This window comes from Pelodiscus sinensis, chromosome 17 (assembly GCF_052426305.1).
Source record: "Pelodiscus sinensis isolate ZL-2025 chromosome 17, ASM5242630v1, whole genome shotgun sequence".
NCBI classification, from domain to species: Eukaryota; Metazoa; Chordata; order Testudines; family Trionychidae; genus Pelodiscus; species Pelodiscus sinensis.
In genome coordinates this window covers 2,832,359-2,856,953 of record NC_143068.1, presented here as the reverse complement: position 1 = coordinate 2,856,953, position 24,595 = coordinate 2,832,359, and the positions used below count along the sequence as shown (strand labels likewise).

Genomic DNA, 24,595 nt, shown 5'->3' with positions numbered 1-24,595 from the left:
CTGAGGGGGCGGGGCGGGCGCAGGCGCGGGGCTGAGGGGGCGGGGCGGGCGCAGGCGCGGGGCTGAGGGGGCGGGGCGGGCGCAGGCGCGGGGCTGAGGGGGCGGGGCGGGCGCAGGCGCGGGGCTGAGGGGGCGGGGCAGGGCGCAGGCGCGGGGCTGAGGGGGCGGGGCAGGGCGCAGGCGCGGGGCTGAGGGGGCGGGCCAGGGCGCAGGCGCGGGGCTGAGGGGGCGGGGCGGGCGCAGGCGCGGGGCTGAGGGGGCGGGGCGGGCGCAGGCGCGGGGCTGAGGGGGCGGGGCAGGGCGCAGGCGCGGGGCTGAGGGGGCGGGGCAGGGCGCAGGCGCGGGGCTGAGGGGGCGGGGCGGGCGCAGGCGTGGGGCTGAGGGGGCGGGCGCAGGCTGTCCCAGGGAGAGAGGACTCACCCAGCCCTCTCTCAGTGCAGCAGCTGGGGGTAGGCGAGAGGTGCTTGTCCCCTGCCCTGGCAGTTCCAGCGGGCACAGCTGAGGGGCTCCGTTCCCCCATCAAGGCAGCTCTGGGCTAGGCTGGGTGGGGGCCGCAGCGGCTCTGTGTCGGGAGAGGTTCTTCCTCCCCGACTGCAGCAGCTCCCGGCAGAGCAGGCGTCTCTCCAGCTGCAGCGGCTCTGGGTTGGGGCGGGCGGGGCTGAGGCCATAGCCCTGAGTGTGGCTCTATAGGCAGCGTCCAGGGAGCTGAGGGAATTTTGCTCAGCAGGCCTTTGGCAGCGGGGCTGGTCAGGTGTCTGGACCCCCCATCGTGGCTCCAGCAACAAACTGCAGCCTCGTGTGGCTTGAGGAGACCTGGGCCTGGGCCTGGGCCTGGGGGACGGAGCCTGGAAGGGGCTGGCTCTTGGCCCGGCCTGGGGGCTGCGCCCGGCAGTACAGCTGTTTGCGGAGCTGAGACGTATTGAACAACTCCATAACCCAGAGGATGCTGCACCCCAGCCATGGGCACAGCCATGTGTCACAACATGGCCCCCCCGCCGGTTAGGAGCGCGGGGTCACTGCCATGTCCAGGGGGTAACACGCTCCCCCAGGGTGCCCCCTGGAGCTGGGTGCCCTGAGCCGCCCACTGGTCTCCTCCTCACAGCACTGCTGTGACAAGCTGCCCAATGCTCCCGCTTCACCAGCCACAGACAGGTAGGGACACGTTCCAGGCCGTCTGGCCTGCGCCCCTCTGGCCTACACCCCCAGTGACACCGTCTTGCGCTGCGCAGCCTAAGCTCCCAACCTGCCCCTCCCTCAGCGTGGAGAACATGCAATCGCCTTCTCGCCCCAAGGGAGGACCCCTCCCTGCTCCAAGCAAGTGTAGTCTCTGCAGACCAGAGACCTTAGCGAACAGGTCAAAGCAGCCACCCCCAACGCACGTGGAAGGCAACACGCTCCAGAGAGAGGCTGGGACCCTGCTCTTCCCTCCCACGGGCTGATCCAGCGAGCTGCAGAGAAAGGAGCAAGGAGCACTTTGCAAGCCCCAGGGGTTTCACAGGCTAGAAATTCCTTTAGCCTGGGTCCAGCACTTCCCCTAGTTCAGTCTTTGTTCCTCAGGTGTTTCCAGGAGTCTTTGTGAAGACCACCAGATGTCACTTCCTGCTGTAGCGGGGTCGACTCACCATCGCGGCACCTCCTGCTGGTCTCCTTGGGAATTAGTACTTCCAGCCCTGGAGCGCCCCCTGTTGACCGGTGTCTCACCCTCAGTTACCTGTCTTCTCCGCTACTTCAGGCCCTGTGTCCCTTCCAGCCCATGGTGCCCTTTCCTCATGGTACTGTCCCACAGCAGTGCCCCACACTGTGGGGTCCTCCCCTCCTATCCCAGACATCGCCACACCCCCATACTCCCTCTGCTTCAGTGACCCACTGCCAGTTGTCCTCTAGCCTCTGCTCAGGGACAAACTGCCAGCTGAAATGGCCTCTCATCATTGGCAAGGGGGGTGGACCTGCTTCCTTCTCCTGCCCTGACTGCCTCCTTGCAGCCGTAGTACCCTCAGGCCTTGCCTCAGGCCCTGCAGCCTGGGCATTTGCCTAGCCAGAGCTCTCCAGCTTCTGCATATGGTGGGAACCCCCTTTGTTCCCGAAGTTTGGTTCCCAGAGCAGTCTAGGAAAATACTGACACCCTGCGATGGAGTCTAGATGGGGCGTGCAACCTTTTTGGCTTGAGGGCCACCTCTTGGTATGGAAATTGTATGGAGGGTCATGACCAGCGTTTCCTCTAAGCTGCGTGCCTCCGTGGCCGCGCACTACAAATGTTAGGTCCACCCATGTCATTTTAAGAGCCGCGCAGGAGCACTCACTGCTCCCCTTCCTGCTGGAACGGGGGGTGAGTGGTGGGGGTGGCGGCAGCTGGCGGGCTGGTGGGTTCCTGGCAGTGGTCAGCTGCCCTTTTGCTCCACCTCGTGCCAGCACACGTGAGCTGAGGCTGCCCCAGCTGGAATGGGCCTTGTGTGGCTGCTGCTTTACTCCAGCTGGAGCCAAGGCTGCCCGTGGAGACCGGGACTGTGGTACTGAAAATAGCACCACGGGCAGCCTCTGCTCCAGTCCCGGCACGCAATGCCCCCAGGAGCAGCTGGGGCCCGGACCGCGGTACTAAAAATAGTGTCACAGCCCCAGCCCCACAAACTGCTTCCCACGTCAAAGACAGAAAGTGAGGGAAGGTGTCAGTGGAGGTGCAAGGGAAAGGGGAGGGGCAGAGGGGAAGGGCAGTGGGGGCAAGAGAGAGGAAGAGAAGAGGGGAGCAGTGGGTGACTGGAGAAGGGGTGGGCATGAGGAAAGCAGTTGTGTGTGAGGGTGGAGAGGGGCGTGAGGCGAACTGGGGCAGAGGGTGGTGAGGGGGTGGGCAGCAGGGAGGAAGAGGGCACGGGGGGCAGGTGTCAGGAGGGAAGGAGGAGGCATCAGGTGGTGCAGGTGCCAGGGGATTGTGGGGGTGAAGCAGACGGGCAGATACGTGGAGGGGAGGGACAGGCAGCAGAGGGGAGAGGCAGGGCAGGTGGGTAGAGGGAGGTGCTAGGAGAGAGGAAAGGGAGGGGGCTTGAGGAGGGGTGGGCACAGGGGGAAGGGAAGGGCGGGTGCAGGGGTCAGAGAGGATGGGGAGGGGGGGCAGTTCCCCAAAGGGCTGAGGGCAGTGAGCAGGGCGGGAGCCAGGACTGCAGGGGGGGGGGAAGGGAGGGGGAAGATACGGCAGCAGAGGGAAGGGGAGAGGTTGATAACGTGGGTGCCGCGGTGGCACCCGTCCCAACAAGCACCCGCGCCCTCAATACTGGTGCATGAGACAAAACTCACTCACTGCTCGCGGGTGGAAAAGCCCCGACCCTGCCCCCGACTGGAGCAGAGCAACTGTCAGCCCGGCCCACCCCTCCCCTCCCCTCCCCTGCCCCCGGCTGGAACGGAGTCAGCCCCCGACCTGCCCTGCCCCCCGGTGGGTGCTCGAAGGCGGGACTAGCAGGGCTGAGGGGCTGGCTGCGGCCCACGGGCCGGTTTGCCCCCCTGCTCTGGATGTTCTGAACTAAGCTGCAGGTGGCATCTTCTCCGAGGCTAAGGCAACGCCCTGCTGGGGGGTGCGCACCCCCTGTCGAGGGGCCCGCGGGCGCCACTGCTCACCCCAGGGCAGCAGAGCCTAATGGCCAGTCCCAAGGGGCCAGTCACTAGATGGGGTGGGACCCCAGTAGGCGGGCTGGTCCCTTCTGGAGCTCCTGCCACGAGTCCTCCCTCTCCAGTGGCCAGTCCAGATTGAGCTGGGCTTGGCTCCCTTTTCTCCTAGCCCAGCACTTGGAGCATGCCCAGTCCGGCTGGGCGGGGGGGCGTCCTCTGCCCGGGGGTGCGAGCCCCTTCCGGCCCAGTGCCATGCCCAGCTGTAAGCGCGCAAGGCGGGGTGCCAGGTGTCCGTGTTGGCCCGGACAGTCGGGTAACCCCCCGGAAATACCGGACGTGGAAACCGTCCGCTTGCTTTCTGGGACGGAAGGCTGCTTGTGTCTGGCGGGGGGAGGGGGGATTTTAAGGCGCAGCAACTTCTCTCTTTGGTGCGCTTGTTTTGGGTTTTGCTCAACTAATGTTTTTCCTGCCATGTTTGGTATTTTTGGTGAAAGTCTCTGCCAGCCCTACGCACAGGGGGGGCTAGTGAGCACATTCGCGCTCCCCAAACGAACCCCAAGCCCCTTGGCCCTGCACCTCGCTTGGTAGCCATTTGTCCCTGGGCCGGGCACTGGACGGTGGCCGAGTCTGCTCCAGATCAGCCGTCTGTGGGCTGCGCTCCAGCACTTGCTGTTTCACCTTGGCTCTCTGGCTCCGCTCATCTCCTGGGGGCCTGGGCCTCTGCTCTTCTTCAGCCCTGGGCCTGATGGCACCGGGGCTTCCTCCCTTGTCTGCTAGCAGCCTAGGCATGCCCGCTCTCAAGGGAGCAGCGAGTCCTGTCAGAATCAGGCCTCCTTCCCGGAGCAAAGGGGCCTTGCAAAGCGAGACAACGCGAATAAGCCGCTTCCTGCTCTGCGGACACGGCTCCTCGCAAACCCCCGACTCTCCTGGCCACCGCCTCAGGGTCCCACGCTCGGCCCATCACCCTCACAGCAATCGGCAGTGCTAGGCCTGTGCACCTGCCCACGGGCGCGTGATCGCCTGTCCCCTCACTGGCTTCTCAGGAAGGGGAGAGACGCTTCGCTTCGGGCCGATGGTTTTTCCTAGTTACCCTGAGTCGGCCCTTCCCACCCCAGCTCCCTGGACTTGTCTAGAGGGCGTTCCCCGGGTCACCCCCCGATTGGAGGCGATCAGGCAGGTACACAAATGGGAGAAGCAGGTGCAGCAGCTCGTCCCTTTCCCAGTGGTGCCTTGCAGAAACTGCTCAAGTGAACACTGAACCGTAGGGCCAGCCTGGCGGCTCCCCTCCTACAGGGCTCCTGCCAGCGCCAGAGCCTGGCTGAGGCCGGGCCCGTGAGGGGAGGCCCAGGCGGCAGGAATCAGGCTCACGGCCTCCAGAGCCAATCAAGGAGCTTGTTCCCTGCCAGTCTGAGCCCTTTTCCTCTATGTACGGGGCCTGCTTCAGGTTCCCCGCTGGAGCCCCAGGGGCTGGTGCGCTGCTGCGGCGCAGTCCGGGGGCAGCTGGGACCATGCCGAGGGCCATCACGAGGGGGTGGCTCTAGCCCCCCTTCCTGCGGGCCGCAGGCCTGGGCGGCGGTATGGTGCCAGCCCGCCTGAGGCGCGATGTTGCTGAGCGCTGGCCCCTTCTCTCGGCAGGGTGCTGCTGCGGGTGCGGATGCTCTACTACCTGAAAGCCGAAGTGCTGGGAGAGGCGGCAGACAAAGCCTTTGACGGGACCCCGGCCAGGTAGGGTGTTCCCAGCGCCCTGGCAAGCCGCAGTCCCCGACACAAGCTGGCTCAGGCAGAACGTGGCACTGGCGCTGCTGGGGCAGGGTTCTCGCGGGGTGATCCTGCGGTGTGGCGAGCTCCCTCTGCAGGGAGAGCAGCTCCTCCGGCCTAGGGACGGCCGCAGCCACCGTGAGACGCCCCAGCGGGCATGGGCGAACTCAGCTGTCCCTGCGCCGCACCGCGCTGCTTGCTCTGCCCAGATGCACGTTCCTGCTGGAACGATCCCCTGCGGCTCCCCTGCCAGCACCAGCGTGTGGCGTCAGGAGTGCCCTGGTCGGCCCCCGGTCGTCTCTGCCACAGCGCTGGGCCCCGGTCGGCCCCCGGTCGCCTCTGCCACAGCGCTGGGCCCCGGTCGGCCCCCGGTCGCCTCTGCCACAGCGCTGGGCCCCGGTCGGCCCCCGGTCGCCTCTGCCACAGCGCTGGGCCCCGGTCGGCCCCCGGTCGCCTCTGCCACAGCGCTGGGCCCCGGTCGGCCCCCGGTCGCCTCTGCCACAGCGCTGGGCCCCGGTCGGCCCCCGGTCGCCTCTGCCACAGCGCTGGGCCCCGGTCGGCCCCCGGTCGCCTCTGCCACAGCGCTGGGCCCCGGTCGGCCCCCGGTCGCCTCTGCCACAGCGCTGGGCCCCGGTCGGCCCCCGGTCGCCTCTGCCACAGCGCTGGCCCCCGGTCGCCTCTGCCACAGCGCTGGGCCCCGGTCGGCCTGGCCGGGCACAACGCTCACACAGTGACTGGGCCCCGGCCAGGGCAGAGGGAGCCTGGCTCCCCTTGCTGAGCTCTCTGAGCCTGTGTCCCAGGGCTCTGCTCCCACGGAGAGGTGCTCTGCCTGGCTCCTGCTGTCGGTGCCTGGTGCCCGCAGGGGAACTCTTCCCCAGCCCTGAAGCAAATGTCATTCACATCAGCCCGGGAGCTCCTGGGCCAGGCAGGCTGGGGAGAGGGGCGGGGGTCAGGCCATGCCCGCTGTCCCTGGCACCCTGGGGAGAGGGGCGGGGGTCAGGCCATGCCCGCTGTCCCTGGCACCCTGGGGAGAGGGGCGGGGGTCAGGCCATGCCCGCTGTCCCTGGCACCCTGGGGAGAGGGGCGGGGGTCAGGCCATGCCCGCTGTCCCTGGCACCCTGGGGAGAGGGGCGGGGGTCAGGCCATGCCCGCTGTCCCTGGCACCCTGGGGAGAGGGGCGGGGGTCAGGCCATGCCCGCTGTCCCTGGCACCCTGGGGAGAGGGGCGGGGGTCAGGCCATGCCCGCTGTCCCTGGCACCCTGGGGAGAGCCCAGGGGCAGCAGCAGGCCGGATTGTGGCCATGGCTGCCCCTTGGCCTCCATGGAGCTCACGCAGCGGAAGGTAGGACCTGACCTCAGCCCCAGCTCCCCTGAGTCCTGGGACCCCTGAGCCCACTTCAGGGCCTTTCCTCCCAGGGAGCTGGACGTGCTGCTGCCGGACATCGACTACGTGGAGATCCCCGTGGACTGGTGGAACGCAGAGGCCGATAAATCGCTGCTGATCGGCGTGTTCAAGCATGGTAGTGCCCCGCCCCCGCTTCCAGGGCCCCCCAGGGCTGAGCTAGTGGGGTGTCACACCTGGGCCCAGCTGTGCTAGGAGACAGGGAGCCCCGTGTCTCTGCTGCCCTGAGCTGCAGTGCTGAGCAGTGTCCTGCACACCCCCCGGGCACGCAAACCCCGTGTAACCCCCCTCCCCCAGAGCATCTGCCCTGCCCTGCCCTGAACACCCCCGGGCACGCAAGCCCCGTTTAACCCCCCTCCCCCAGAGCGTCTGCCCTGCCCTGCACACCCCCCGGCTGCGCAAGCCCCGTTTAACCCCCCTCCCCCAGAGCGTCTGCCCTGCCCTGAACACCCCCCGGCCACGCAAGCCCCGTTTAACCCCCCTCCCCCAGAGCGTCTGCCCTGCCCTGAACACCCCCGGCCACGCAAACCCCGTTTAACCCCCCTCCCCCAGAGCGTCTGCCCTGCCCTGCACACCCCCCGGCCACGCAAGCCCCGTTTAACCCCCCTCCCCCAGAGCGTCTGCCCTGCCCTGCACACCCCCCGGCCACGCAAGCCCCGTTTAACCCCCCTCCCCCAGAGCGTCTGCCCTGCCCTGAACACCCCCGGCCACGCAAGCCCCGTTTAACCCCCCTCCCCCAGAGCGTCTGCCCTGCCCTGAACACCCCCGGCCACGCAAACCCCGTTTAACCCCCCTCCCCCAGAGCGTCTGCCCTGCCCTGAACACCCCCCGGCCACGCAAACCCCGTTTAACCCCCCTCCCCCAGAGCGTCTGCCCTGCCCTGCACACCCCCGGCCACGCAAGCCCCGTTTAACCCCCCTCCCCCAGAGCGTCTGCCCTGCCCTGCACACCCCCCGGCTGCGCAAACCCCGTTCAACCCCCCTCCCCCAGAGCGTCTGCCCTGCCCTGCACACCCCCCGGCCACGCAAGCCCCGTTTAACCCCCCTCCCCCAGAGCGTCTTCCCTGCCCTGCACACCCCCCGGCTGCGCAAACCCCGTTCAACCCCCCTCCCCCAGAGCGTCTGCCCTGCCCTGCACACCCCCCGGCCACGCAAGCCCCGTTTAACCCCCCTCCCCCAGAGCGTCTGCCCTGCCCTGAACACCCCCCGGCCACGCAAGCCCCGTTTAACCCCCCTCCCCCAGAGCGTCTTCCCTGCCCTGCACACCCCCGGCCACGCAAACCCCGTTTAACCCCCCTCCCCCAGAGCGTCTGCCCTGCCCTGAACACCCCCCGGCCACGCAAGCCCCGTTTAACCCCCCTCCCCCAGAGCGTCTGCCCTGCCCTGAACACCCCCCGGCCACGCAAACCCCGTTTAACCCCCCTCCCCCAGAGCGTCTGCCCTGCCCTGCACAGCCCCGGGCACGCAAACCCCGTTTAACCCCCCTCCCCCAGAGCGTCTGCCCTGCCCTGCACACCCCCCGGCCACGCAAGCCCCGTTCAACCCCCCTCCCCCAGAGCGTCTGCCCTGCCCTGAACACCCCCCGGCCACGCAAGCCCCGTTTAACCCCCCTCCCCCAGAGCGTCTGCCCTGCCCTGCACACCCCCCGGGCACGCAAACCCCGTGTAACCCCCCTCCCCCAGAGCGTCTGCCCTGCCCTGCACAGCCCTGGGCACGCAAACCCCGTTTAACCCCCCTCCCCCAGAGCGTCTGCCCTGCCCTGCCCTGCCCTGCACACCCCCGGGCACACAAGCCCCGTGTAACCCCCCCCCCCCCCCCAGAGCATCTGCCCTGCCCTGCACACCCCCGGGCACGCAAGCCCCGTGTAACCCCCGGGAGGTCTGCACTGCCGGCGGGGGCTCCCGCGCACAGCACTGGTTGCACTGGCTCTAGCCAGGCCTGGGCTCGGGGGGAGCGATGGCGCTGTGGGGGTAGCTGTCGGCAGACAGCCCGAGAGACGCTGCTGGCCAGTGCCACTCTGGGGAGGGCAGTGGGCAGCCGGCAGTCAGGCGCCTGGCTCGGGGACACGCTCCGGGCCGAATTCTCACCTCTCAAGTCCTGCTGCCTCGAAACTCCTCTTGCAGCTCGTCCCTTCCGGCCCGCCGGTGCTGCTTTCTGTCCCTCAGGGCTGGGTGCTGGGGGCCTCAGGGGCGCGGCTTTGCCAAGGGCCGTGGGTGCGTGGTGTGTGGGGCCAGGCTAGCTGTGGAGCAGAGGGCCCGGGCCCGGCGAGGGACTGGCCGTAACGTGCGTGGGTGTTGCCAGGCTACGAGCGGTACAACGCCATGCGAGCAGACCCGGCGCTGTGCTTCCTGGAGAAGGTGGGCATGCCGGACGAGAAGCTGCTGTCTGCGGAGCAGGGGGCCGGCGACGGGGTGCAGGAGGCTGCAGAGAGGTGGGTAGGGGAGCAGGCCCAGCAAGCTGGGTCCCAGCGTCTGCCTCAGCCCTTGCAGCCTCTCAGAGGGCCCGGGCTGGTCCCTGCGCTCACTGGCCGGGTTGCAGGGCCAGTGGCTTGGCCGAGGGTGGCTGGGGGGGTGGGCTGGCTGGCCAAGGGGCTGGCTGGTTGGCCGGGGCGTGGCTGGGGGGTGGGCTGGCTGGCCGGGGGGTGGGCTGGCTGGCCGGGGGGTGGCTGGCTGGCCAGGGGGTGGCTGGGGGGTGGGCTGGCTGGCCGGGGGGTGGGCTGGCCGGGGGGTGGCTGGCTGGCCGGGGGGTGGCTGGGGGGTGGGCTGGCTGGCCGGGGGGTGGGCTGGCCGGGGGGTGGCTGGGGGGTGGGCTGGCTGGCCGGGGGGTGGCTGGCTGGCCGGGGGTGGGCTGTGGGAGGGACAGTGGGTACCAGCAGAGAGAAGCCCTGAGATCCCAGTGCAGGGAGCAGGGCCAGGCGGCGTGCGGCCGCGGGAGCTGGCCCCAGGGCACTGCTGGGGTCCCGGGAAGCGGGCGGCCAGGGCTCATGCGCTGTGGGGTTGCTTTGCCTAGGGGAGCGGTGGAGAGAGAGGAGACCAGCCGAGAGCGAGAGGAGGGGCTGCCCCAGCAGGAGGTGAGTGTGGCTCCCAGCCCTAGCCCGGCCTGCCTGGTGGCGTCCTGCCCTGGCAAGGGACCAAGCAGTAGGCCCCAGCCCCTCCGCCCGGTGCTCTGAGCCTGGGGCCATGCTCCTAGGGCCCCTCGGCCCCGGCCAGGGCTCGCCTGGCCGAGGGAAGGGCCCCCGGAGCCCTGTGGACACGCAGCAACGCACATGCCCGTTGTCCCTGGCTCCGCCGAGGCTGCACATTGAGAGCGGCGCTGGGGCAGCAGGGTCCGCTGGGCCCTCCCTCTAGCTTCACTGCCTGCTCCAGGGACCTCTGCCCCCGGGCAAGGGGCCTTGTGCCAGAGCTCCCTTCCCACTGCCCCTGCCGGGCACCGCTTTCCCGGAGGCCTCGCCGCTGCTCCCGCCGCCATCGCGGGGCAGGCAGGAGTGAGCCGGCTCGCTGCCCCCGAGCGTGCACCCGGCTCACAGCTGAGCCTCCTGCCTGGCGTCCGGGTGCCCAGAAGGGAGCCTCTCCCCCACCCACGGAGCCGTGCTTGCGCCTTCTCCAGGGCTGGCCGTGTGACCGAGCTGGAGCCACCCTGCCATCAGGGCCTGGCAACGCTCCCTTGTGTCCCTTCTGCCTGCCTCCACCCCAGCGGGCTCCCTGAGCCCATCCGTCTGCAGGACTCACCCGGGCTCTGTGCTCTCCCCTGGCCACCCATGCCCTCCGCTGGGGCCAAGAGTTCTCTGGAGGCCGTGGCACCCCCGGAGGGCAGGGCAGCGGGCCTGGCTCTGCTCTGTGCTGGCAGGCCCCGGAGTGCTGGGTTCTTCTGCAGTGGCCGAGTGCTGCAGGTGGGGGGCGCTCTCCGGGCAAGGCAGCAGGAACGCCCCCGAGCAACACGAGAGCCTGAGCTGGGGCCGGCGTGGGGAGAGTGGCACTCCCGCTGCTCCCTGCAGCTCGCTGCCCAGGCTGAGACTGGGAGGAGGAGCCGGCCCAGCACGCTGGCAGGTCTGCTGGCCAGCGGGGGCGGGGAGCGGGAGCGGCTGCTCGGACACCGGCTCTGGGCTGGTGGGCGGATGCTCCTCTCAGCGGGGTTGATGGCCCAGGCCTTGTTCTGCAGGACTCTGGGAATTCGTACGGAGAAGCTGCTGAGAAGCAGGACGACAGTGCGGCAGGTGAGGCGGCGGTTCTGGGGCTTGCTCTGCCGTGTGGCGCTTGGCGGGGCCAGTCCATCGCTGGGCTGGCAAGGTGCAGCAGGGACAGGGTGGTAGAAAGGCATCGCTAGGCCAGGCCTGTGCTGTCTCTGGGCCCCGGCTGCGGGCGCTGCACAATGACAGACGTCCTCCGCCCGGTTCCAAGTCCACCCAGCCCTGCTCCAGGGCTTGCTCATCTCCAGGCCAGACCAGTGTGTGCTCTCGACTGTGGCACCCCGATCTACGGCTCCATGTCAGGATGGCGGTCGGTTTCTAGCGGAGTGCCCCGAGGATCGGTTCTAGGACCGGTTTTGTTCAATATCTTTATTAATGACCTGGATGAGGGGATGGGTTGCACCCTCAGCAAGTTTGCGGATGACACTAAGCTGGGGGGAGAGGTAGATACGCTGGAGGGCAGGGACAGGGTCCAGAGTGACCTGGACAGATTAGAGGATTGGGCCACAAGAAACCTGATGAGGTTCAACAAGGACAAGTGTAGAGTCCTGCACTTGGGATGGAAGAATCCCAAGTATTGGTACAGGCTGGGGACCAACCGGTTAAGTAGTAGTTCTTCATTAAAGGCCCTGGGGGTTACAGTGGATGAGAAGCTGGATATGAGTCAACAGTGTGCCCTTGTAGCCAAGAAGGCTAATGGCATATTAGGTTGCATTAAGAGGAGCATTGCCAGCAGATCCAGAGATGTCATCATTCCCCTTTATTCGGCTTTGGTGAGGCCGCATCTGGAGTGTTGTGTCCAGTTCTGGGCCCCCCACTACAGAAAGGATGTGGACACATTGGAGAGGGTCCAGCGAAGGGCAACCAAAATGATTAGGGGGCTGGAGCATATGACTTATGAGGAGAGGCTGAGGGACTTGGGTCTGTTTAGTCTGCAGAAGCGAAGAGTGAGGGGGGATTTGATAGCAGCCTTCAACTTCCTGAAGGGAGGTTCCAAAGAGGATGGAGAGAGGCTGTTCTCAGTGGGGGCAGGTGGCAGAACAAGGAGCAATGGGCTCAAGTTTTGGTGGGGGAGGTGTAGGTTGGATATTAGGAAAAACTCTTTCCCTAGGCGGGTGGGGAAGCTCTGGGCTGGGTTCCCTAGGGAGAGGGTGGAATCTCCATCCCTAGAGGTGTTTAAGTCCCGGCTTGACAAAGCCCTGGCTGGGTTGATTGAGTTGGGTTGGTCCTGCCTTGGGCAGGGGGCTGGACGTGATGACTCCTGAGGTCTCTGCCCGCCCTGGGTTCTGTGCTGTGACCTGCCCACCCGGCTGCCCAGTCTCCGAGTGGCGAGTGCGTCGCAAATCCCTGCTGGTCCGTAGTGCGTCCCTGTTCTGCCTGCGCTCCCTCGGGGACGTTAGCACAGCCCAGTCTCGGAGCAGGCCAGGCAGGTCCTGCGCTAGGCCGGTACCCGCTAGTGCCCCCACGGCTCCTGTCTTCGGTGTCTGGGGGGCCCAGGCAGACAGGTGCAGGGGCTGCAAGTCATTCCGACCGCGGCCGGAGAGGAGCGAGTCTTGCGTCTCAAACAGCTCCTGATGGAGTCAGTGCGACCTGCCTCCGGCTCCCGGCGCCAGAGCATTAAGCCACCCGGCGCTGCTCCCTCTCTGCGGGGGGCTGGCAAGCCGACGACGGGTGCTCCTTCGCTACCTCCAGCACCACCCCGGAAAGCCAGCCCAGCACCAGCGCCCTCGGGTGCGGCGCTCCCCGAGGCTCCATGCAGAAGAGGCCGTCACCCCCTCCTCCCCGACACCTTCACAGCCACGAGGGGCCTCGTTGAGGTGATGGTCCAAAGGTCCCCATGTGCCGTAGACAGGCCGCCTCCTTGGAGCTGTTCCCTCCTGAGAGCGCCTTCCGACAGTCGATCCTGGACGCGTTGCAGGTCCCAGTCGCAGCTGCCAGCCCCTCGGCACTGTGTTCAGCTGCCGAGCCACCCGTCCCGCACCGTTCGGCCTCCCAGCTCCGATCAGCCTGTCACACGCTGGTCCCCCCGTCACTGCTGGGCATCGATCCTGCACCGCAGCCCAGCGTGGCACCACTCCCAAGGCCCGGCAGCATCCACGATCTCGACGTGGCTCCGTTCTGCCTCCTGACACCGCCTTGGGTTCCCCCCTCGTGCAGCCGCTGGCGCCGCCCGGACCTCACAGACGCTCTCCTCCCTCAGTGACCACCCAGGGGCGTACCATCAGGCCAAGGTGCCTTGTCCGAGGCCACCCCCTTGGCACCGTCCTGAGGCCAGAGCCCACAGTTAGCTGCCCACCCCCTCACAAGCTCCTCTGGTCCCTGGCCCTCAGTAGATGGATGAGCCAGACCTCCCCTATGGACTCTAAGGCACTGCAGGGGCGGCTCCGTGGCGGTGCAGAGTCTCAGCCGGAGGGCGGGGGAGGTGGCCAAGTAGGAGGAGCCAGTGGGGGGCATTCTGCCAGCTGCGGGTCCCTCCTGGGGCGTGCTCCCCTGCCAAACATCGTGCAGCACATGGCCAAGGCCACCGGGTAGTGCCCTGGCTCTGCCGCCCTCCAGCCAGAGGGCGTGGGCGCACGCCCTTTGTGGCCGCGAAGGGTTGGGTAAGTCGTGGGTGAGGTGGCCAATGGAAGGGGACGGGCACCAGGCCCTGGCGCCCAAGCTGAGGAACGCAAGCGCCTCAGCCTGTTCGGGTGCAAGACGGGCCCAGGGTGCCAGGCCACAGGCTGCTGATCCCCAGAACACCAAGAGCGCCTGCCCCAAGACCCCCAGGATGGTTTGTGGAGCTCATCCAGGAGGATGCGGCGCTCGCTGGGACCTCCCCCGACGGCCTTGGACGGGGCGGATTCCGCGGCCCCGTCCTCTCTGGGAATCGCTGGGCTCCCAATGCTTGGCCCAGCCGCCGGCTCCGCCCGAGGCCCAGTCGACCGTCCAGGACCGCCGGTTCAATGGCCCGGGCAGATGAGCGCCTGCCTGCGCAGGCTCGAGGAGTCCGGGAGCACTACGAAGCCCCGGGGCAGGCAGGCTCGGCGGGACCTTCAGCCGCAGCTGGGCCAAGCCGCTTCTGCCTCGCGCCAGGCTGGCCGCTCTTGGCACCGCTCGAGATCCCCGGAGGAAGCCTCCCGTGCGCGGTCTGGCCGTACCCAAGGGCCCTGCGCAGGGCTCTGGAGGGGCACCCGAGGACGGAGCACCAGCCGCTGTGATCTCTTCCCGTCGTTCCTGGCCCTGCCCCGTTCCTACTTCCCCCGCCTGTCCCTCTTCTCTCGAGCATCTTCCCCTTCCGGAGGCGCAAGCGCTGCTGGGCCTTGGCACGCCTGCAGGTTCCTCAGGAGTGCAGAGGCTATTCCCTTACCCCAAAGCAAAGGGAGGCCTCCGGCCCATTCTGGACCCCAGAGAACTCAACAGGGTCCACGTGGTGTCCCTGAGCTCCGTCATCCCCTCTCTGGAGCTGGCGAGCCCCCTCGAGCCGGGTGCCTGTCCCGTTGCCCGTTCACAGCCCTGCCCCCAGCGCCCTGCGTCCCCACCAAATGTCTGGCAGTGGTAGCTGCCCCCCCACGGGACCTGGGTGATTGGCTCCCTCAGGCAAAGTGACCCAAGAGACCCTCGTGCCTAGGCCTACTGCCTAGTGCACAGAGCTCGTCCGCATACTCCATGCCTGGGGCCAGCGGCCCGCCCCCCCCCATTCCTCCTGAGGGCGGGATCCGGCCGGGACGTTTCCCTGCCAGTGTCTAGCTCCCGGGAACGGCTGCGAAGGGCCCTCGCCTCCGACAGCCCCGCACCACGCCCACTCCCTGCCAGCACAGGGCTGCCTGCGTCCTGCACCGGGCCTGGAGCAGGCCGTGCTCTCCCGGCGCGCAGCCCCATCGGCCGCCTTTCTGGCTCCTGTCCCGCGCCAGACGTGCAGAGCAGCCACTCGGCCTTCCCGTGGCAGGTGGCCTCCGTGTGTCAGGGGCCCCCGTCGGCAGCTCCTTCATTCCGCCCCTCCTGGCTTGCGCCACCTGGCGGCAGTTGAGATGAGCAAGCCCTCGGCGAGGAGGGACCAGCCCCCACTGGGGTGCCGGGTGCCTCCCGTCTGCCGGAGCAGCTGGCAAGAGGGAGCCGAGGGCCACACTGACCACAGGGCTAGAACAGCAGCGTGCCCGTTTGTCCTGGCAGAACCTCGCCCTCCCCTTCCCCCTGCAAAGCGCCTGTTGTGCCGGGGGGGCCGGCCCAGCGGGGAGGTGGGGGTGTGCACAGGGGGCAGGCCTCAGGCACTGTGGCACCATGGTGCGGGCCCAGCTGTCCAGGAGCCGGCATGGCTCTGGCAAGCAGCTGCCTTGAAGCGAAGGGCTGACTGAGCCCGTGGCCTGGCCGCCCTTCCCCTTGAGAGCCAGCCCGCTGCAGGGGCACAGAGCCAGCTAACTCTCCAGCCCCTTCCGCTCGAGGCTCAGCCCGGAGCCAGGCCCAGGAGGAAGGGCTCACGCACGGCCATTCAGCCAGCCCCCGGTGCCCTCTGGGGCAGTGGGGCGTGCGTGGGCTGGCTCTGAGCCTCCGGGCTGTGGGGGGAGAGCGGTAATGGAAATGTCCTTGCTGTTGCTTGAAGCCCAGGATGGCTCCGACACAGAGAGATCCTGCTGGCCTGTCTCGTCCGCCCTCACAGCCAGGCTGCGGAGGCTGGTCACCATCTACCAGCGCTGCACCCGCAAGGAGCTGCCCCCCCGCGCCGAGGTGTTGGTGCCCAGTAACCATGGCTACTGGCTGCAGGAGGAGATGTTCAGGAGAGCTGCCGAGATGGACCCGGCCAACAAGGAAATGCAGAAAAGGTAACGGCTGGGCAGGCCCCTGCCTAGAGTCACTGCCCGCTGCCGGCGACCCCCAGGGAGCCACAGCCGCAGGGGCACAGTATGGCTGCGACGCTGCCGGCGGGGACTGGGGGAGCCTCCCGCGCTCCTCACCGGCCGTGTGTCGCTGACAGCTGCAGGCGGTCGGCTTCGGGCCTGGGGCTGGCTGCTCCACATCACTGGGGCAGGGTGGTTCTTGTTGGCCAAGAATGGTGCCAGGCGGGGCCCTTACGTCTCTGCCAGGACAGCTGGCTGGCCCCAGGCTGTTCCTAGAACTGGGGTCTGGGGGAGTGTATGGGGCCTGGTGGGGCCCAGCGAGTGCCTCTCTCCAGCACCAGGCAGTGCAAAGCACAAGGCTATACGCACATCTCACGGCCGTGCGCCTCTCTCCCTGCCCCGCAGATGGACGAGAAGGGAGCAGGCAGATTTCTACCGCACTGTCTCCTCCTTTGGGGTCATCTACGACCAGGAGAAGAAGGCCTTTGACTGGTCCCAGTTCCGAGCCATTTCCCGCCTGGAGAAAAAGACGGACGAGAGCCTGGAGAAATACTTCTACAGCTTCGTAGCCATGTGCAGGACCGTCTGCCGCCTCCCCCTCTGGAAAGAGGATGGTGAGTGGAAGGGACAGTGGTGGGCAGTAGGGACGGTAAATATCGGTTAATTGAATAGTCAAGTAACCTCATGAATTCCTATTGGTTAGTCGACTTTTCTAGAATCCCCAGGGGCGGGGCCGGCAGCCAGTGCACCCCGGCCCCACTCCCGAGGAACCCCCTGCCACTCCGTGCTGCTGCTGCCATCCAGTTTCAAAACCAGCTCCCCTCGTGGACCGGCTGCTTGTCCTGCGCTGCCTCTGATACAGGGGGGTCTGAGCTCCCGAATCCGGCATGAGCCGGGCTGCCTGCCCGCCAGGCTCCATGCCCTTGAAATGCGGAGCCGCAGCGGGGCAGGTCCCGGACCCAGACGGAGCCGGGCTGCTGGCCAGTTACTGGCCGGGGGAGAGGGGTGCGTGTGGTCTGTGCCGTTAACCTGGATGCTTTTGCTAATTGGGGACTGGACGGCTCTGTCGGTCCCCACTGGGGAGGCCCCTTGGCTCAGGGATGGCCTGGGAAGGGCTGGAGCTGACGTCCTGTCTGGGGCAAGGAAAGGGAGGTGACTGCAGTTCTAGCGACCTGCCCGTCTCTGCTGATTGGCTGCCTGTTGTGTGACCCTTCCCACCTGATCTTCCCCGTGCCAGAGGCTCTGGCTAGAGACTTTCCCTTCCTGATCGGCTGGGCGGAGCTTGCACACTCGGCTTTCACTGTGGCTCACCGTGGCCAGGGAGTCCCTGGCACTTTGCCAGCCCTCGCTGGCCGCTCTGGAAAAGGAAGCTAGAATGAAACCAGCCCTGAGTTGCACCAGGAGCCTCCAGCAGCTCCGGACAGACGCCCTCCAAACTGAGCATGGCTGTTGTCCGCTACAGGCTGGTGCAGAGCAAGGCCGTGCCCAGTCTCCGCAGGACCCTGGCCCCGGAGGTTTTAATGCCCCGTTAGACAGCCCCTGTCGAAGCTGATCTAGGGGAGGGATTGTCGTGGTCCCTGCGTTTCCGTGATGCCGGGCTTGGCGGGATCCCTGCGCAAAGGGAATCGCACATTTCGGAAGCCCTGATGGTGCATCGGAGGCCACGGACCTCCCACGGTGCTGCCAAGAGCCCGCTGGGTGCAGCTTGCCGGCTGGCGTTGGTGGGAGGGTGCTGAGCTGCCCCCAGTGCCTGGCTGCCGTCGCAGCGGTGGGCCAAGGGGCTGGCTAGAGAGGAAACAGAAATCCAGCCCTGGCCAGCTTACTGATGTGACTCCAGAGTCAGTCCCCACGAATCAGGAGCTCGCATCCCCTCCAGATGACTCTTGACCTGGAGACCCAGGCTAGACAGCCCCACCAGCCCCACCATGCTGCTTCTCCCTGGGGCAGTGTGCAGCAGAGACCACGCCGCCCGGTGCCACGGCAGTCAGGGAGGTTACTGCCGCCGCGCCCGGGCTGCTTGCGGGTGTGCTCACTGGCGTGGGCCCAGCAACCACCGCAGACCCGGGGAGCCCCCCAAAGACCACAAATGAGAGACGGGTCGAAGGGGCCTGGCCAGGTTTTGAAGTGAAGTGCAATGAAAGCTCTTAGTAGGCTCTGCCGCATCACTATACACGTACTTACAACTGCGGCCTCAGCACAGCCGGCGGGAAACTCCCCCTGCCCCCCGGCTGGACACAGACTGTCACCCCAAGACACTACTGTGTGCACAGGTACACTGCTGACGTGTCCGGTTACCACCGTCTGACGCTGCAGCACCTCGTGGTTTGATTAGATCAGTGGTCCCCAACGCAGTGTCCGCAGTGCCATGGCCCCCGCCGGGGCATTTATGTGTGCCCGCCGAAACATCTGGGCTGGCCCCGCCCCCGGATGCCCGGTGCATGAGAGGCCCGGCCCCCAGACGCCCGGCAGCCACGAACGGTTGGGAACCACTGGAGTAGCTCCTCTTTATCCATCATGCTGTCAGTTTAGACCCTTTCCTGGACCTGGGTCGGTACCTGGGGGGGGGGACCCGGCTGTTCTGTAATGAGCTGCTGGTCCCACGTGCTCTGCACTTCTGCCCGGTGCCAAGGCTGGTCTGCCCCTGGCCTGTTAGCAGTGAGCGTTCTGCGCCTGCCCCTCTCTCCCAGCTCCGCTTTGCTTTGTGCTAGCCACATGCTGCCCGTTGACACGGCCTTTTGTTTCAGGCCTTCATCTTACTGCAGGCAGGGTAGGTTTCCCAGGCGGCTGCTGCCCCCGTGAACCTCGGCCAAGGCGCAGCCCCAGTGCACGCCCTGCCTGATTTCTGCCTCTCTCCCTGCTGCAGGCCCGCCCGACCCCAGCATCCACGTGGAGCCCATCACGGAGGAGCGCGCCGCGCGGACGCTGTACCGCATTGAACTGCTGCGGAAGGTCCGGGAGCAGGTGCTCGAGTCCCCGCAGCTCCAGGAGCGGCTGAAGCTGTGCAGGCCCAGCCTGTACCTCCCTGTCTGGTGGGAGTGTGGCAAGCATGACCGGGACCTGCTGCTCGGCACAGCCAAGCACGGGCTGAACCGCACCGACTACTACATCATGAACGACCCCGAGCTGTCCTTCCTGGACGCCTATCGGAACTACGCGCAGCACAAGCGAGCCGGGCCCCCCCCCGAGAACCTGTGCTGCCTCCACCAGGTGAACTCCAAACTCTACGGCTCCCCTCCCTGCGGCGCGCTGGAGTCCCTGGAGAGCGGCGCCGAGAGCCAGGCCAAGCTGGAAGGGCTGGAGGACGCCCTGTCCCGGGCGGAGGGCAGCCCGCAGGACACGAGCTGCGACACGTTCCTGTCCACGGTGCGGGACATCATGTCCCTGACCTGCGAGGACAGCTCCCTGCCGGACTCTCTGCTGGGCATGCTGTGCGAGGACAAGGCCTGCCCCAGCGAGCACGGCTCCCTCGCCCACGACAGCCCCAGCCGCGTGGCCAGACTCGCTGAGGGCAAACTGGACGGGGACGAGGCTGAGGCCATCCGCGAGGCCTCCTTCCTAGAGACCTTGCACGTGAGCTGTGACCAGCTGGACAGTCCCAGTGGAGGTGGGGAGCCTTGGCCCTCGGCCCCAGCCAGCCAGCCCTCCGGGAGGGTCCCGGCCGAGACTGGGGATGCCTCGGAGCAGGCCAGCCCTGGGCCCAGGTCACCTGCGCTCCCCAGTGCAGAGGGGGTGATCAGCCTCGGCCTGTACGGGCCCAGTCTCCGCGGCTTGGGGCTGAAGATCCCGCCAGAGCAGCGCTTCATCGGCCTGCTGCACAAGAAAGGCTTGGAGGAGCTGTCGGCGCCCAGCCACAGCGAGGAGGAGGAGGAGGAGGAGAGCTCGGAGCTGGCAGCAGACGCTGCGGAAGGATCGAGGGGCACCCCGGAGGCCAGGACTGGTGGGGACCCCGGCGCTGGCGTGCTGCCAGGGGAGGCCTCTGGGTCTGGCCTTCCCGCCCTCCTGGGGGTGAATGGTGAGGCAGAGCTCTCTGGACAGGGGGCAGGGGGTGGGGAGGAGAGCCCTGCAGAGCACTCGCCAGACTGTCCCAAGAGTCTTCCCCCAGCGCCCAGCCCAAAGGCTGGGCCCGCCAGCCGGGCAGTGGGGTGCTGGGAAGCTGGCGGCTCGGCCTGGCACCTGGAAGGGCACACGCTGCTGCAGCAGGAAGACGACGTGGATGAGAACAAAGAGGAGGAAGAGAAAGAGGGCCCCAGCCAGAGCCATGGTACGGCCGGGAGCGGGTCCAGCTGGCAAGCTGCCCGGCCTCGTGGGTGGGAGCCGTGGCCCTGTGCTTGTTGGGGCGCGAGGAGAAGCAGACCGCCCGGGGGACTGCGCAGGTCCCTCCCGGAGCCGGGCACCGCCCGCCGAGCCCCACCCGGGCCGGGGTGCTCAGACTGGGCCAGGCTGTATCCTCCTGCCCATGTGGCTAGCCTGGCCTTTGGTGGGTTCGTTGCTCGGTCGGGCTAAGCCCTGCTTCCCCGAGGTCCGTACGGTGCGTCTGGCGGCCCCTGGCCTGAGAAGCGCCGCGGCGTGTGCTGCGTGACTAGCGTTGCTCATTGCCAGGCGACTGCCATCAGGCGCCGTTCCCACAGCCCCTGCTCTCGTGGACGCCGGGGTAGCGCCCGCTAGGTCACAATCTCTCGAAACAACGGGCGCGTGGAAGACGCGGAAGAGCTATTTCCGGGTACGTCTGGTGTCCCGAAATGGCGTCTGCCGGCCTCGCGGGGCCCAGACCTTCCCCTCCCAAAGCTCTGCCGGGCCCCGGGCGCCTACCCCCTCGTAGCCAACGGGGTCGCTTTGGCACAAGAGACGGCCCCCCCTCCTGATGTCTGGTGGGGCTGAGACACCAGCCAGGTGACCAGGGGGCCGGCTCTTTCTCGCCTTGCCTAGGTTGCCCAGAGAAGTACTCGGAGGAGGAGGGCAAGAGCTCTCCCTGCGCCCTGCCTGGCGAGACGGAGGAGCTGCAGGACACCCGGGCGCCCACCATCGCCCAGCTGCTGCAGGAGAAGACGCTCTACTCCTTCTCGGAGTGGCCCAAGGTGGCTCCAGAACCAGCTCTCAGGGCCGCCAGGCTCAGCTTCTCCGTCTTGCACCCTGTGTGCGAGCCCCTGCCACCCGCCTCTGGCCCTGCCCCGGGTCAGTGGGCTGGCAGGGCCTGAGGGCACAGCAGCCCCCTGGCTGGGCGTAGGCTGGGGGGTATCGCAGGGAGACTGGGCAGGGCCCAGTGGGGCATGGACATAGCCCAGGCCTCTGCCGGGCCGGATTCCCCTCCACACTCGCTGTGCTGTGGTCCCACGGGCCCTGGGCCTCCGGCGTGTGGGCAGGGGGAGGGGATTCCGGCGCGCCCCTGAGCTCTGCTTCTGCTCGCAGGACCGGGTGATCATCAGCCGCATAGACAGCATCTGCCACGCCGTGCTAAAGGGCAAGTGGCCGTCCTCCAGCCAGCAGCTAGAAGCACAGGCCCTGCCGCCCGCCCCCGCCGTAGCCAGCAGCGCAGGCCCTCGGAGCGGCTTTGCCGAGTCCGGCACCCCGCACCCCAGCTTCAGCGACAGCGCGCTCACTGCCCAGGTACAGGGCGGAGGCCCCCTCTGCCCTCTGCGCCCCTGCGCTGCCAACCCAGGGCTGACATTCCCCCGCCAGGCCGCTCGGCTCGCCTTCCTTCAGCCCCTCTCCCCATGGCCCGAGGGCTCGGGGTCCCAGCACAGACCCTGCTCCTGTGCTGTCCGGCTGGTGCCGGGGCATGCTGCTCTGGGAGGAGCCCCCCGATCGGCCGGCCGGGGTGGCTCTGTAGGACGCCCCTCTGGTCACACCGTTCTCGAGTGCTGGGCCGAGGGTCATGGGTTGGAGGGGGCTTTAGCAGAGAGACTGAGGGCTCCACGCCGTCTCCAGAGCCCCCCGTCCCAGCCCCCTTGCCGCCCGGGGCTAGTGTGCGCTGGTTTCTGGGGTCGGGAGGCCCGCGCCCTGGGGGCCCAGCTGTGACGGCTCTGCCCTGCTGCACACAGGGAAGCTTCCTGGCTCCTGCCTTTGCCAAGGAGGAACGGAAGCACAGGCAGCCCTTCGAGTTTGAGCCGGAGAGAGACGCCAAGGCCAGGAGCCTCGAGCGGTTGGCTGCATCGCACCCCTGCCCGCCTGGCGTGCTGAACGGCTGGAGGGACGCAGCGGGGAGCCTGGCCCGAGTCTCCGAAGGGTCCCCAGGGCCCCTCCCTCCTTTCTCGCTGCCCAAGCTGGGGACGGTGCACTCCCTGCAGGGGTCCCTGGGCATGGACTTGTCCGGCATCCTCCAGGCCGGGCTCATCCATCCCGTCACGGGGCAGATTGTCAACGGGAGCCTCCGCAGAGACGACGCTGCCATGAGGCGACGACGGGGCAGGAGGAAAAATGTGGAAGGGATGGACCTGCTCTTCTTGAAGGAGAGGAGTCTTCAGAGCGGGCTGCAGGTGGGTCCATGGTGCGCGCGATAGCTCCTCTGCTGCAGCCTGGGGGTTAGGGCTCCCCTCAGCCCCTGGACCGGGCGTGCTCCCGGAGAGGCTGGCCGCCGGCTCCACGCCGCTCTGAGACCTGGCAGACTCGCTGCGCGGGCGGCCGCCGAGGGCAGAGCGGGATGTGCTTCCTTGGCGCAGCCTTCGACTGAGCTGCTCTGACAGTCCCGCTCGGGCCCGGGTGCAGGAGACGGTGGCTGCCTTTCCCCATCGCCCCTCTCAGCCAGCCCTGCGGGGGCCAGGTCCCCTGCGCCCTGTTCCCCTTCGCTCCCTCGCAGGGCAGTAGCCCTCCCTGTCTCTTCCCCCAACAGGCCTCATTTGGGTTCATGGATTTCCAGGCTGACGCGTCTCTCGCGTGATCTGAGCCCAGCCCTGGGGGTCTCTCGGGAGGCCCTTGGGTTGGACTAAGTCAGCCCGTTTGCTTCTGTGGGTCACTGGCCACCCCTGAACTCGCTTCACAGCTCGGCTCCCGAGGAGGGTGACTCCACGGGCCCCGGCGCCCGCTGGCTCCCCCCTGCCCTCTCCTCGGGCCCCTAGGCTCTTTCTGGCGCTCAGGAGAAGGCGGCGGTGTGACGGGCCGGGTCTGGGCACCGCCGAGGGCGTCCGCTCAGGCCGAATTGCTCAAACTCAGGTCTCCTCACAGCCCCAGACTGGAGACCTTCCCAAATAGGCCACACACCAGCCACACCGAGCGCTTCAGCCTGGCCCACCAGAAACCTCACGAGCCAAACCCCTCCGACACCTCAGCAATATCCCAGCCCCAGATGGCCCCGGGCCTATACACAGGTGGGGGGTCCTAGCGCCCAATCCCACCTACCCGAACAGGTTCTGTCCGGTCCCAAGAAACCAGCCACAGATCCCTGGTCAATTTACCGTGTGGACCTTACCCACAAATCACACTGGGCCAGTCCTTTAGAATCTACCATCTAAAGGTTTATTACCACAAGAACGAAAAGCCTGAGAGTGAGGCTGTTAAAGTATCGTACGTTCCGTGCATCGAATCTCCAGTTCTCGGTGCAGCTTCTAGCAGAGATGTTACAGCTGCTGGCTTAACAGTCCTTGGTGCACATCCTGTGTCCGGATGGGGCCACAGTCCTTCCGGCTCGTTGATCCCTGCGGGGCTGCATCTGGGGTCAGGAGCCGATCTGAAGACCAAGATGGAGGCTGCCACGTGGCATCTAAATACCTTCTTCCCCGTCTCTTCTTGGCTGCAGCAGGTCATCTGGCCTGTGGCCTGTCCCTGTGTCCCCTGCTGGTAGCCCCTAGGTGTCAGTCCCCATTCCCGAGGTGTGTCCTTGGCTGTTGTTCCATGGAGCCTTGCTCGTTAGCACGTCCATAGGCCCGGCTGCGCCCATCGCTCAGCCACACACCGAGACACATTCGGTATCACGCAGAGAACGTGCCTGTAATGTCACCCTAGACATCACCGTCACATGAAGAGCGCAGCCAGTCAGCCTCTCTTGGACACCTCGCACGGCCCCTTTGCACCACTACTGGGGCCAGCACCCCCCGTGGGCACAGCAGTGACCGGCTGGCTGAGGAAAGGATCCTCCCCGCCTGGGGAGCAAGCCCGCTCCAGGCCTCCTGGTGGAGCAGTATTGGGGGGGAGTTCCCCCGTCTGGCTGCGGTGGTGGGAGCCCCGCCCCCCCGCTTCGTGCACAGGGCGTGCCAGTGGGGTGGGCACTAGCGGGGTGACGGGCTCTCCCCTCTCCCTTCACGCCAGGATGCTCAGGAGGACCAGACCCAGCCTGCCCGGAGCAGCCCGCTCCCAGACAGGCCGGGCACCGCTCCCTCCGCGCCGCACACGGCCCCCGCGCCCGGCATGCGGCCCGAGAAAGCTGCTCCAAACAAGAGTCTCCTGGACTGGCTGAGCCAGCAGTCGGACTACACGCTCGACGTCCCTGCCTTCAGCACGGTAAGTGACCCTCCAGGCTTCAGTGCGTCAGGACCGGCCCTGCCGGGGCCGCCTCCCTTCAGCACGGCTCTGCCTCTGTCCCCAAGGCTGCGATTCCTGGCGGACAGCACGGACGCTGCAGTCTGCTCGCTCCTCCGCGGGGCTCGCTGGGTGCGCAATGGGCAGACGTGTCAATCGAGGTGCCCCGACATTGTGCCCGCAGCGCCCATCTCGTCTGGGTCACTGGCAGATCGAGCACCCCCGAGGCAGCCGGCATGAGCCCTGGGAGCCGCAGCGACACCTCCAGGACGTGGGAGTAGGAGGAATTTACAGGCCTTAAGCCACAGAGCCCCTGAGGGCAAATCGCACTGCAGGGCCTGAGGGGTGGAGTGTCGCTGACCCCGGGCACTGTGCCCAGATTAGCCGACGGCTCC

At 67.5% G+C, this 24,595-nt stretch overlaps 1 protein-coding gene across 4 annotated transcripts in view; it reads left to right on the top strand.

Moving 5' to 3' along the window:
- The window catches only part of CHD6 (chromodomain helicase DNA binding protein 6), a 146,273-nt gene that overhangs the window by 109,209 nt on the left and 12,469 nt on the right, over window positions 1-24,595 (top strand). For 2 of the 4 annotated variants that reach the window (XM_075900740.2, XM_075900736.2), the window contains exons 24-35: window positions 5,230-5,319; window positions 6,768-6,871; window positions 9,054-9,183; window positions 9,762-9,822; window positions 10,911-10,965; window positions 15,518-15,737; window positions 16,158-16,366; window positions 18,616-20,013; window positions 20,679-20,827; window positions 21,159-21,356; window positions 21,791-22,225; window positions 23,991-24,182. In XM_075900740.2, the coding sequence (XP_075756855.2) occupies window positions 5,230-5,319; window positions 6,768-6,871; window positions 9,054-9,183; window positions 9,762-9,822; window positions 10,911-10,965; window positions 15,518-15,737; window positions 16,158-16,366; window positions 18,616-20,013; window positions 20,679-20,827; window positions 21,159-21,356; window positions 21,791-22,225; window positions 23,991-24,182 (3,241 nt within the window). The remainder of the gene's footprint in view (window positions 1-5,229; window positions 5,320-6,767; window positions 6,872-9,053; window positions 9,184-9,761; window positions 9,823-10,910; window positions 10,966-15,517; window positions 15,738-16,157; window positions 16,367-18,615; window positions 20,014-20,678; window positions 20,828-21,158; window positions 21,357-21,790; window positions 22,226-23,990; window positions 24,183-24,595) is intronic. The other 2 variants (XM_075900739.2, XM_075900741.2) reach the window with 2 other exon arrangements.